At 38.8% G+C, this 14,762-nt stretch overlaps 1 protein-coding gene across 5 annotated transcripts in view; it reads left to right on the top strand.

Annotated features, from left to right (window-relative positions):
* Positions 1 to 151: 151 nt before the first annotated feature.
* LOC149774153 (E3 ubiquitin-protein ligase TRIM71-like) overlaps positions 152 to 14,762 on the top strand; it is a 105,761-nt gene continuing 91,150 nt past the window's right edge. For all 5 annotated transcript variants that reach the window (XR_016417067.1, XM_089945832.1, XM_089945831.1 and 2 more), the window contains exon 1: positions 152 to 1,338. Coding sequence is in view for 4 of the 5 variants with exons in the window: in XM_089945832.1 (XP_089801958.1) it covers positions 304 to 1,338 (1,035 nt within the window). In the remaining variant the exon portion in view is untranslated. The remainder of the gene's footprint in view (positions 1,339 to 14,762) is intronic.

Raw genomic sequence — 14,762 nt, 5'->3', positions numbered from 1 at the left:
TTTTCAATTTGGTATGTATTTACGCTAATGCGTTTCACGTTGAGTGCGTTTTGACTTGGTAACTTTTCACCCTAAGTACTGTTGCCTCTAAAAACTCTCATCACGATCGGATCAACGCTCGATCATATCCGTCAGATAGTTATTTTAAAACCTGACGGAAATGGCCCGAGCTAGGGAGTAATCATTGAACTTGTGACAATCACTGAAATATATAGCGCTTTCATCCAACAGGTGGCGCTAACACGTCTGCTTGCTATACCTGTATCTCCATTTTGGTGGAACAAAACGAAAGTGCCCTCGAAAATGGCAGCAAGTCGACAGGAATGCAGTATTTGCATGGATAGTTTTAAGAATCCGAAGCTAATATCCTGTCACCACAGTTTTTGTTACAAATGTCTGGAGGATTATGTACGGGTTAACCTTCACAATGGTCAGTTTAATTGCCCCATATGCAGGACAAGTGTAAATTTACCGAAAAGTGGGGTTTCGGGATTTCAAAGTAACTTCTACATCGATACGGACTCGAGTGAGAAATATCCTTGTGAAATTTGTGGTCCGAAAAACTTGGCAAGCAGTAGATGTTTGGATTGTGAGGAGAATTTGTGCCAGTCATGCTGTTATGTCCACGAAAAATCGAAAGCGACTAGGCATCACAAAATATGTGATTTGGGAACTCTAGATTCTGAAACGAAAGGCAAAATCCGACAACGTGTCTTCTGTGATCAACATCCAGAAGAGGAAATTAAGCTTGTTTGCCAAGATTGTAAAGTGCCTATTTGTTTCATGTGCAAAGCGATTAAGCACGACACTCATCCCACAAAATCCGTAGCTGATGTTGCAGCTGAAGTGAAAATGACCCTTGATACGAAGTTGAATCAATGCTCAGACAAGCTGAGACGTATCAAGGCTTCCACAGCAAAGGGAGAGGAGCTTGATAGGAGCATTAATGATGCTGAGCAGGAGGAATTAAAAGCAGTTGACGACCAGTGTTCACAATTACACAAAGCTATTGACCAAGAAGCGGCAAAATTTAAAGACAAAATAAAACATGTTTACCACCTCCTTAGACAACAAAACACAGTTTTCAAGACATATATGCATGATGAATTCAGCTCGTGTTCTAACACCAAGGACTGTGTACAAAAACTAAGAGATCAGGGGACAGACATTGATATAGTAAAGAAAGGTCCTGACCTTGAACAATTAATTTCAGCGGCAATATTAAAGACAGACTCTACACCCAACATACGTCTGGATAACAAACTGTTTTCTCCAGCCAAAATCGTCGCAAGTAAACTGATTCCTTTAATTGGCATCTTGCAAGATTCTACTGACGCCGTAAGTATCAGTACTCATAAATGTCATCCACAATGTGCTAAAGAAATTTAAGTCTTTTTTCTTATCTTTTACTAAATAAGCAATGTTTGTAGTTCCAACGCAAATACAAACAGACCTATTTTCATATATTGAGTTAATGTCCTGCATGAAATTGGAATTCGCTGATAAACTCTGAAATTTGATGTGCCATTGAATTATATTTTTTTTTGGTTCGAGATGTTAATGTAAAGAAGCTATAGTTGCATATTTTGTGAGTTTCACATTTTATGACATAATATAAAAGGCATCCACATATGTGTATATTTTTCCATTAACATTCCCATATACGTTTAACGTACTTTGTATTTGTATATTCTGTGATTTTTACATTTTATGACATTCCCTCGTTCACTGGAATTACAAAGAACAGAATAATTAGATGAATTAAATAATCATGTTGAGGCCTCGACTTTACTCCACCGCCTTGGGTTGCATTTTAACCTCACTCATATGTGATTCTCGCACATTTCTAAAATTTAACCTACAATGTCACCTGAATAAAACTAGAAATAAGTATCGGAGAAAAAAACTCGCGTGCCTTATCGTGTACAGTCCATATAACGGAATAGAATTTAACTGAAAGTTAAAATGTAGCGCAAGATGCTATATATCAATGTCCCATTATGATAACAGCGAGCGCCGTGATATTTGAATGAACCCGGTCGGATCATTTTTAGGTCATACACATCAGGTCGTGAAATAACATCGGAAGCAGTAGTAGGACTACACGTTATTTGGTGGTTCGACACTTGAGGAATGCACCACACGTGGACTTGGATCCAGTTATTTTTCTTATGTGGTCTCTACGTTTGTTTCTTAGTACTGCACTCTCCACTGCGTCCAAATCCTATTAAATCGCACTTGAATCTAAAATTACTAGAAAGATGTACTCACGGTTAAGTCATTGTCATAGGTTAGCCGGCATGTTTTGAGAGGCTGGACTGTAATTTAATGTACCAATTAAGCCATTTAAATGCATGTACTCGTACAGCCATTTAACTTCATGTACTCATAGTCATTTAAATTAATGTATTTCACACATTCCTTTAACTTTATGTATTCGTACTCATGTGACCATTTAACTTCATGTACCCTTACAACCTTTTAAAGTCATGTACTCGTTACTCATGCGACCATATAATTTCATGTACCTTTACAACCTTTTAAATTCATGTACTCGTACCCATATGACCATTTAACTTTATATACTCTTAGAGCCTTTTAACTTCATGCACTCGCACAGCTTTGCAACTACTTCCTTTATTCAAATATATATTCAGCGTCATATACTCGTACAGACTTTGAACCGAATGTCCTCATACCCGTGTGACCATTTAACTTCATGTAATCTTACAGCCTTTTAACTTCCTGTACTTGTACCCATGCGGCCATTATACTTCATGCACTCTTTGAGCATTGTAACTTTATCCTCTCATACAGCCGTGTAACTTCATGTACTCAAGCAAACATTTAACTTCACGTACTCAAACAGTCATTTAACGTAATGTACTCGTCCATACTTTAGCATTGGCTTCAACCCAAACTCGTCGTTTACGTGGAGAATTCCACAAGAGATCGTCATGTGATAAATGTTGTCCAATTAATAATAGCATTTGAAAGATATTTGTGACACAGAGATGTGGAATTGGGTTATAAGATTAAAAAAACACGTATCGTTCGTTGTTCGTTCATTTTTTTGACACTGTAAAAATAAAGTAAAACGAAACTTTTTGTTTTGAACAATGCGATAATCATATGGAATGAATCAACGTTTCATGTTTAGCTAGTCCGAGTTTCCTCTGACCTTTGCCACCCCATTTTTTGATATTTGGACATTTATGCTGGGGTGTAGGGTCAGAGCGCATTCCCTATCGAAAAGTTAGAATTCGCCGACACCATTTGGTGTCGGCATGGGGTAGCCGCTTTCTAGCCGCCCCAGCAAACTTGAACGACCTTTCATCGAGATATACCTACGTGAAATCGATAGGGGAATATGATTTATTTTCTCAGAAATTGCCATCAAACCATTCGTTATGTCTTTAATCCGCTGATACACGAGACGAAAGCACGTCGTTGCTAAAATTTGACCTGGATCTGGCCATTTTGTATTTCTAATCACGTGACTACAGAACTCACGCAACCGACATCTGAATGACATCAGAGGTCATACGGTCACATGATATCAACAACATACCATTTCTAGTGTTGCTGTAGGAAAACAAATCGAAAATATAAATAAAGGTAATGAAATTTTTGTGGAAAAATTAAAAAACATAAACTTCTCAAAATATTTATTGTGAAAACAACGACGAATATCTGTAAATGTTGCAGAAATTTGAAGAAAACCAGATTCACTACGAACAGCACGTGTCAATATGATAGTCACGTGACACCAAAAAAAAAAAAGAACAAACAAAAAAGAAACAACACAAAAACAAAACAAACAAAAAAACAACATCGCTGACACGTGCTGGATACTTCCTGAAAATGGTTTTCTCCACCCTGCTGCGATACCGACAGGTTTCTTTTCGTTGCTCTCAGAATAAATATGTTGCGAATTAAGTGTGCATTGCATTTATTTACAAACATTACGTAACTTCTATATTATAAGTCCATATTCTATGTACAATAACTTGGGAAATTTGTTTATTTCGATATTACGTGACTATATGACCGCTGATGTCATTGACATGTAGGTTCCGATAGTTGTATAGTTATGTGACTCGGAATGCAAATGGCCAGATCCAGGTCAAATTTCAGCAACGACTTACTTTCGTCTAGTCTGTCAGCGGATTAAAGACATGACGAATGCTTTGCTCACGATTTTTGAGAAAATAAATCATATTCCTATCGATTTCATGCAGGTATATATCGATGAAAGGTCGTTCAAGTGTGCTGGGTGTGCTAGAACGCGGCTACCCCATACCGACACCAAATGGTGTCGGCGAATTCCAACTTTTCGATAGGGAATGCGCTCTGACCTTACACCCCAACATAAATGTCGAAATATCAAAATATGGGGTGGCAAGGGTCGGATGAAACTCGGACTAATCTTTAGCAAGACGTTTACTTAAAAGATACAGACAAAATAAAAAACCATAAGAAAACAAAAGAACATAAAAACAGAAAGAAAGAAAGAAAAAACAAGATAAAAATCAGTAATGTTTTCTATGGAAGTTTCATATTACAAAGTCAGCACATCGCAAAGCTTTGCAACTACTTCCTGTACTCAAATAGATATTCGGCGTCATATACTCGTACAACCTTTGAACCGCATGTCCTCGTACATGTGTGGCCATTAAACTTAATGTAATCTTACATCCTTTTAACTTCCTGTTCTCGTACCCATGTGGCCACTAATCTTCATGCACTCTCTGAGCCTTTTAACTTTATGCACTCATACAGCCGTGTAACTTGATGTACTCAAGCAGACATTTAACTTCACGTATTCATACAGTCATTTAACATCATGGTTTCAACCCAAAGTCGTCGTTTACGTGGAGAATTCCACAAGAGATCGTCATGTGATAAATTTTGTCCAATTAATAATAGCATTTGAATGATACATGTGTCACAGGGATCTGGAATCGGGTTATAAGATCAACAGTACATGTATCGTTATTCGTACATTTTTTTTTGGACAGCTGTAAAAATAAAAAAAAAACGAAACTTTTTTTTAGCAATGCGATAATCACACGGAATGAGTCAACATTTCATGTTTAGCAAGACGTTCACGTAAAAGATACAGACAAAATAAAAAAAGCCAAGAAAAGAAAAGAAAATAAAAGCAGAAAATATAACAAAACAACAAAAAGGACCCCATACAAATCAGTAATGTTTTCTATTAAAGTTTCATATTGCACAGTCAGCACATCACAAAATCATCTACACAAGCAGATGAGTTTCATCGAGGAATGTTTAAGCCCTAATTCCCTCAAAAAAGATAAAGAAAGGAAATATTTTTAGCCAAGTGCTTGAAATGGGGGTGGGGGGAGGCGGTTGTGATATTGCAGATAGGTATAAAGACTTGTCAAGGAGAGAACTAGAAGACCATTGCCTGTGCTATCATTGCAGTTTATACGAAATGTCTTGATTAGTCAAAACAAAATAAAATAAATTTAAATGAACTAAATTATTTAGTTTACTTCGAGGGGTATGATTTTAAGTGGTGTGTATACCTTGACTAAAAAGTGATATTCAAATTCCTCCCGTATTCCATGGACTTTCAACTGAAATCCAATGATCCTCTTACACACATTTCCAGGATCAACAACTAATACACTAAGTTTTGTAAATGTCCTGCTAGTAATTAGAACGAACAGTATTAACAGACCTGACAAACAGACTGTAGGAATCATTACATCTCCTTACACTGAAATGTATTCTAGTTCATGCTATGCATTTATAATTACATGAGTCTATATAGGGCAATATATTCGAGTTTTTTCTTTCTTCATTCCTATTTCTTACTTTCTAATTGTGCGAAATATGGCACGTTAATCAAGGTAAATGGATGAAATAGGGGATTCGTGGCCTTGTTTTCCATGCTAAGAATCTGCAATATATTGGATACGATATTTCTTTCTTTCTTTCTTTCTTTCGATTTAAGTCGTTTATCGTCAGCTGCTGTCAAATAAGACTAATTTAAATGGGTTCCTTGGCACAATTCTTAAAAAGGCACTACTGCATACATTTTCCAAACTTTTCCTTTTTTCTTTTGTCATTGGAAGTGCCGAAATTTAAAAAAAATAAGCGTATGTTCAATCCAATAAGGTCGAAATTGCACTTAAAGATGGCCAAACTTTGAAATATGTAGGATTGTCCTCATCTAAAAATAGATCTTGAGTCACGTGACAAATTGAAATAGCTGCAGGGGCGGGGACTGACAAAAAAGGAGCGATCGACTTGCGGGGAACCCCCATCGATACCTCAATTTGCAAAAAGCTCGCTAAAATAAGTGTCATTTTTGTCTGTAAAAATGCTTTATTAATTACCGAAAGCTAATCCGAGCCTTGTATGTAAACTTGGATCACTGGTTACTTTCCATGCTGACCTCAGTGGAAAATTACTATTCATGCTGACCTCAATGAATGGGGCGACAGACCCCCTCAAAACGCGACTCCAACCTTGAGCCCTTCCCCCCACCCCATCCATGCCCCATTTTAGAATTCGGGCCTTGTAAAAATGCTATTTCTACTTTGGAAATACTGATTTATTAGTTACCAAAGGACAATCCGAGACTTGCATGAAATAGCTAAATGGAATGAATGCGAACAGTTGATTCATGTTGAATATATATTCAATAACTTTCTTGGGTAGCTGTTATAGCTTTTTTGTTGTTGTATTATTTCGTGAATACACCAACTGGCGAAACGAGATTTTGGACAGCTATCACAGTAAAGGAGCCCCAATATCGATTATATACCATAATTAACACGCCTGGACTGAAGCTGTAACAAACTTTCCACGCAAGGGAACCAGATTGTATGACGGTGATGTTTTGGGGCAGATTTATAAAAATAGTGCGCGTGACACTGTATCTGTCTGGCTATTTCACGGTGACGACACAGATTTATCTGCAGCAGATTTATGTGTCACATATAAATCAACATTGGATCAATTTGTGCTGTCGTCTGGGATACTTTATCAGAAGAAATCTCTCCAACGTGCCATGGAACACATTGCGGTACAGTATGACGGCGACAGTGATGAATTACTCAATAACTGTTTTACTACGTCGTCTGTTGTGGCACATAAAGCACAGACAATATTTTAACTCCAAAAGAATTTATGGACGATATATCACAATCTTGTGTCGAGTTTGGATATGGTGGTCTCTAGAACACAAAATATGATTGCACCGATTTAATCTCAGTTGACAATGTGGCATTTTACCCGGCTAGTAGTCTTGGATATGGCTAATTTCAACCGTATTTTGAATGATTCGGCCATCCTACACACGAAATGACCAGAATATCGACAAAATGCCCATTACCTATCGATTACGATCTGACTGGATTTGCCGAGATTGAATCATTCGAGTTCTCAGCGAATACTCTCCCGGATGTACCTGCCTGGTTTGCTTGTGATTTTAATGCCCCAAATCCGAATTTAAATCCCAACGATTTTTGTGCAAAAAGACCGTCGTGGCCGGGCTTCATTAATGCTACTACGATATATGCTTGACACCATTTCCTTACATTGATTGACTGTAACTTGTGCGATATCTTACAAGCCGGCGAAGATAGTTTGGTTACCGCACGATGATGAAGATATGTACAGAAAAAGTATCGGTTAATTAACATTCTGTGCATCATCCGATAATAAACGCCGCTGTACAAGATTAGTCAAGGACCCAGTATAGCTTGATTTTGTGATTGCAGATACGGGGTCGCGAAGGGTATTATTGTCGCGGAAGCGCGTGTGTCTAATCGACGGTACAAAGACTGGCACAGTCGTTAGCTATTACGATGGCGATTCTCCGCAGTTCGCTTATTTGAGATCTTCAGTGCTCGCGTATTCGTCAATAAACCTATTATGGATGATTAACCGGTTTCCAGTAAATGCTGTTATATTTGCTTCGGATTCATTTTATGTAAGTCGATCGAAAACGGATCTTGTGAACCTATTTATCGACGGCAGTGGTGATCAAAATTATGGTTGTTAGAGAATAAATCGTGAAAAAATATGTAATTATTCTGAATCGGACGATGTTAAACTTCCTGCGGTGTATTACCGAAATGATAAATTGTCAGAACCATCATCGTTTCGGTCAGTAAATGATCCAATCACGAGACATAGCACGGTCTATCTTAATGGTTATAGTGGTTTCAGTAAAGCAATACGTGCGTTAGAATTCTTTGAACACTCAAACATGATTGTGTTGACTCCATCTCACCGCTTGCCAGAGATATTACACAACGGGGAGTTAAGTCATGCACGTATGACAGCCTCTTTCGATGGCGTGGTGATGTGTTGACCCTCGAGAGAATGGGTACAAAATATATTATTAAAATCATTATATGGGGCGAAAATGTATTTTGTCCAGATAAACTTCAAAATGTTTCTCGACTGGCCGATGACGAAAAGCACAGACAATTATCATGTCCCGCGATCCAGGACAACCTTCTCAGTTTACAGGAGAATCGCCGCATGACTGGCTGCACAATTACGTCGACGTGTACGAGAAAATATCGTACGAACACTGATAGGGCGATGAATCATTACGAGAATTAACAAAACTTAATTAGATCATAGCTGACAAGATTCAGTGTGAAATAATGCGTAGTGTAATTATAGAGACACCAATATCTGGTTTCAGTAACTCATGTTTACCTAATGATCTGATAGTTGTATCACGATAAAACGTCCTTGATTCACTTCAGCATTGTACATTTGAGCTTCACAAAGAAAACTTACCAACGCTGCCAGTTCCATTGATATATGGGCCGGCGGATACACGCAGACACAATATTCTGGTCAAGATTCCAGGAATTAATACCCAGCAGAAAATGGTTCTTAATGATATTGTTGAAGTTCCCATGGATCTGTACATAATGCTCTATCGGTGGAGGGAACGGGGTCAACATCTTGGACTCTAGGAAATGCGATAACAATTCATTCTTCGCAAAGGGCTAAAAATAGTATACGAATATCTAGGTTGTCGATGATCGCATCGAATGGTCAAAGTTAGTATATTTGGCAGTGTCTAGAATTAAAATAATGTTTAAACTGCTCAGAATTGTCTACGATAAACCAGACACGGCGTCGAAGAAACCGGTTGGGGAAAGAAAAGTCACAGGCACGATAAAGAAAAGTAATAGGTGGTTATGCAAGAGAGGAAAAAAAACAAACAATCAGTGTCAGTTTGATCTTGATGTTAAATTTATCATGACGCTGAAGCAATAACAAAATAATAACCGTGCCTAAGTAACACAATAATGCTGTAGCAATATTTTCCTAATGACGTACGAACATTTACCGTAGAGAGAATCGATAGTAGTCTCGGCTACACACTCGAAAATGTCGCATTGACATGTATTTAATGTTATAGACGTAGGGTAGTAAGTTTCCTCAGGCAAGCTCCACCGCGCTGCGACTGGGGTCGAGCCGTGTCTGTGACGCTGTATCCAACTTGTTGGTAATTGGATATCTTCAAGAATTACCTGTAATTGTTGACAGACAAATCCACGTTGAGGAGCCAATGAATGTAGTCTGTTGATTGCAGGCTGGCCAGTACATCTTACCATGCTGAAAGTTATATGCGTGGTTATACTCCAGATGCGATCAGTTGCTCTTGCATTAGCACCTTCAAGTTCATCAGGTTCATACAAATGCGCGACTTTCCCGTTGCTGTCAGCACTATTTGTTGTAATGGATTTCCTGGTGATTTTCGTCGTGATCTGAGGTTTTCGTGATTGCATCGATAGGTTTCATGTTCATTTACATTGTGACTTATTTGTTCAACGCGGTATCACGTGAGATAGGATTTCAACACATTCGTTTGATCTGTCCTTGCTCAGTAATCTCTGCGCTTACTGATATCGAAACAATCGCACATTAAATGTCCGATTAAATCGATCAACGAGCGCCTAATCACAATGTAACGCGGTGTGTTCACGCTTGATATTAAATATAATTTGTAGCAATCGCATTGATACTGCACCGATAACTTCTTTGCCAGGGTCAACTTACAGCAACTGTGGAGATCGCTGTCGATTCACGGGTGAGCGCGGCTATTACTTCTTTTTTTGTCGATAGTGGTTCTGCGTCTTTGTATCTGTTTGCAACTTCGACAACAGTCAACTCGTATTTCTGTGCGCGCAGTTTGCATGATGTGCGAATGAGTAATGTAGTAAAAACAGCATATCTGCCTGATCAACTTCGTAGGGCATGCTGACATCAAACCGTCCATCCTGGATCGTTTTGGTACGTGGTAGTTAAATTTACCATATTGCCTGTCGTGACAACCAATCTGCCACTGCAGCACGCATGAAACTTGGTGTATAGGCGGGTTTGCTAATCGCTACTGTACATCTTCAATATCTTCTTGGACTATTATAAATCGATACATAACGTTATAATCGAACAATGAACTGTCTTCTCCCACTGCTAGTTTACCTCACATCGCTGATCTTGTCAACCATTTGGCGACTGATTCTCGAATGTTTTTATTTTTGTATCAGTCTCTTCATCAATCGTATTTACAGGAAATTCGCCTGGGTTTGGTTGTTGCCCAACCTGATGATGAGGTGACTCAATTGGGGAAAACTTTATTTAGTGGCACCATCCGTAGATGAATAACGATCATATGATGGTCTTAAGGAATTCAAAGACGCTGAGAGAGATACTAGTGTTGAATTTATCACTGATGTCGATGATACGCACTCCGTAGAGGATCTTGACCGATCTAGTTGTTTACGATGATGTGAAGCTTGACAAACAAACAAATCCGGCCAGAATATTTTCACGAGGCAGGCATATGGTATTTACGTTACGCGGAGATACCATCATATCCCCAAGGTGATCAGATATAACTGTACGTTGTTTTGTTATTGTTAACGGTGTTGACACATACGCTGAGAAATATTCATTAGACTTGGTGTCCATATGACGTGGATAGAAACAAGTTTAGAAACTTCTTTGCACATTCTCAGAAACCCCGCATGGATTTATTACACTAAGTTTACATGATCCAGCAACACGAAATCAAACTAGTCTTGATAAAAGCTTGTATCAAAGAAATACACTCACTGTATAATGAACCGCGGAACTATTAACGAGATTGTCTCTGAGATTAAACAATTACAGCAAGATAGTCTAGTAATTCAACTCGATGTTGACACAAATCAACGACTGTTTTGAGATGATACCAGCAGCGAAGTGAGGAGGCCAGATAAGCGCTAGTGGTAGAATATAAATGTATCAAATTACTCCAACGAGAAATATAATTGTCATTGCCGGATTTACATGAACAACATGAGATTGCTAAATTTGTTTCACTGGCAAGCGCCATTGAGGAAATGCTATCAGAGCGGTCTAGATACTATGAAACTCGAGCGGCTGTAAGTGCTCATACGAGGCAGCTAAGACAAATGTGCTTGAATCCTCTAGGATTCCTGAATCCATGGAATAGCAACGTCGCCAGTATAATACAAATTATCGAGAAAAGAAATAACGACACTGAGTTTCGGAAAATATTCTCGAATCATATCATCGCGAACCTTAGCCATTTTATCGTAATTCAACGGGGGTAGTACAATGGACGGAGGTGGTTCGTCTTTGTTTATCTTAAAATAATCAAAAAGTAACTTTTTTTATAATTTGGATCATTTCTGGTTATTTTGTGAACAACTTTAATTGAAATGAATGATTACATGGTTCAGATGTTTTATTGTATTAATATATTTCCTAATAATCATATTTTGGTTATTCAATCAAATACTGCTCGAAGATTGGTTTGTGTATTTTCATATTCCTGCTCAATCGCACTGACGATTTCTCCTATTTGAGGAATTGGTATGCTACTCTCCCGATCTGACACTCCTATGAAGAGGCTCCGTTACTCTGGGGTGTTCATAAAAACTGCTTAAAACGGTGAATAATTATGTAGCTGTGGCTGTCGTGGTCCAACATAAGCTGGCACTTCCGGTCATCCCAACACGGTTCTGATCAATGACTTGTATTTGTCAGCGGCTTTTGCAGACGATGCTATTTCAATGGCTCGTGTACTCTGATAGTGATCTTTGTTTCTTTTCCCATTATTGATCTGATTCTACGCTGAAGTTCATCCTTCAATTCTTCGATTTGATATGATCCTGTTAGTACGATGACGATTTTCCATCCTCGGGCGGGGGGTGGGGAACATTCATCAGACTTGAATTTTTTTGTGAGAATACCAGGGAATTGTTGGTGGATAATTCACGAAATGATTTTTCTCTGATTAATAATAAAGTCATAATTGTGCCAGTGCGATTTCAAGTCACCGTCCATTGGTGGATTTTATCGGAGTTGGAAAACTGATATGAAATTCCTGCCGCGTTGACGTCGCTGATAGCATCGTGGTCGTCAGCGGTGTTTTTTTTAGCTATGTGGTTATTTATTCGGTCATTATTGTCTATACGACGGATTCTAAATGTGGCGTTGGAAACGATGACTTTTTGACGTGGGTGTGGTTGCGTTCTTGTGACACCTTTAATGAATATCTATAATTGCAATAAATTCATTGATATTGCTTCGTGGTTTAACCCCAGTCAATATCGATAATATATTTATGCACGCATGCGCTGCCACGTACGTCCTTTATGTGTGCTCATGTATTTTTTACTGGCACACGTATATAGTTTTCGCGATAATAGTAAGGATATCAGCAACACCGACAACAACAGCGACATCGATTCCTACTAATGGCGATTTCACATACGTCGCTGATAATGATTAATGTCATTGTTTTACCGACCAGCGAGTAGACCGCATATACAACATTGTTGATGACGATGATACGTCTGCGGTATTTTTTCGGTTTTGTCATTTACTCGTCGATAATTTCTTTAGCGATGCCTTTCACGTACATGCTTAATTATACCGGAATGTAAATGTGGGATTCATTGTGCTATACTAAGTAATCAATTGCGGTGTTTTCGCGACGAACTCCAGACACCACCAATATATCGCTGGGATTACGATTTTGTCTTCTACATCCAATATAAATGTTTCCTCGATATTTTGATTTAACACGACTGACACGGTTCAAGAAACTCTATCGGTGGAATGACGCCATGGATACCTCGTACATACCATACATTTCGCAGTGCTGAACACGTACAGCCTGTACACTCCGTTGACATAAGCGGTATGTTCGAGGAAGTTGTTTAATTATGACCATGTTGCTGATCAAGACGCTTCTGAGATAAAAGAAGTCTTATACACTACACCATCAGTAATATTTTCTGATTGTTTATGCGCAGTTATCGATTCGTTTGTGAATTTCAGCGAGCTTAATATCGACGACATTTGGAACTCCCAAACATCACCAATGACTCTTAGTATGTTTCTGAGATGGCTCATGAACGCGGCTGTAGGATTATTATATTCAGATCTGAATGTGGGCATTCGATCGCTGATTGTTGTAAACAACGTCCTTATCGCGATGTCGTTGTTGTCAACATATTTCATGGTTGCTGCGTCATCATCCGATTCTGGTTCCTTCAAATTAACAATACTATTTCCGCCCATATTGATTTCGCCGGTCATTGTATCGCCGGCTTTATCAACACGTGTAAATATCTCTCATTTGGTCTCACCGATTGCTTCCTACGAGTCTTTGATTTTCCACCATCAGTAAATACCATGATGTTATCGTTTCCACATCCTGAAAGTTGCAGGATAACATCGACCCATTTGATATTTCTCGTCTTTAGCCTCCCATGCTGGTCCTGAAAAAAGACCATCGGGTTTCGCTCTCATGAACCACTGGAAATATATGTCCTGGTGCCGAAACTCCTTGCTTTGATGCTATCTGCTATGTGAATAACCCAGCACCGTTACTCTGGACGCTGTCTGTGGTCATCGTCAGATACCACTGCGTTGCTTTACCGCCGCCATTCATGAAAAGAGAGCAGCCGGTGTTCTTTAACAAGTGATGGTGTCATTGTTGGCATCTACAGGACCACAACGAAAGCTTTATCAGTTTTACCTTACCAGCCTCAACTGTATAAGGGCACCTTATTGCATCGTTGTCCGTGGCTTTTTGAACTAATGGTATTGATTTTATTAGCACCAAAAATAACTTTTCTGACATCATTTGCAGAACCTAAAGATGTGCGACAGTAGAATAATACATGAAAATTTGTCATTGTCATGTAACATCGATCGACGTGCTGCTAATCATTGTTACGCTATGGTTCTGGTGGTGATCACTGGTGTCCTTCGCGAACATCATTGATGGACCGGCGGATCGCGAATAATCATCGGAATATCTTGCCAGACCCAATATGGTCGTAGCGACGTCGACGTTTTCGAGACATGATTCAATGTAATGTCCATAAAATGCTGACCGTAACACTGTTAAACAATGCCATATCACCATTATTAACACAACCAACTCGATCTCCAATTCCGTATGCTGTATTATCTGCTTTCAGATTGACCTTCCATCTCAATAAATGCCACAGGTGGGCATGAAATATTTGCTTATACCATGAACTTGCACCTCGAGTTGTCAATGTGCGACAGGTGCACGCGCATCATAAGGATAATACTGATAATCACGCACTGATTCATATTGGAGATCTGTCGCGTCCATGTTAAATGCGGTATCAGATACACGCTTGAAATTTTTATGATGTTATTTGTTGTTTAAAATGATCGTCGATCCAGGCCACTTC

The sequence above is a fragment of the Sinohyriopsis cumingii genome, unplaced genomic scaffold, assembly GCF_028554795.1.
Source record: "Sinohyriopsis cumingii isolate HCF-2022 unplaced genomic scaffold, ASM2855479v2 utg000426l, whole genome shotgun sequence".
NCBI classification, from domain to species: Eukaryota; Metazoa; Mollusca; class Bivalvia; order Unionida; family Unionidae; genus Sinohyriopsis; species Sinohyriopsis cumingii.
The sequence above is the reverse complement of the archived record's forward strand: the minus strand, read 5'-3'. Positions and strand labels throughout refer to the sequence as shown.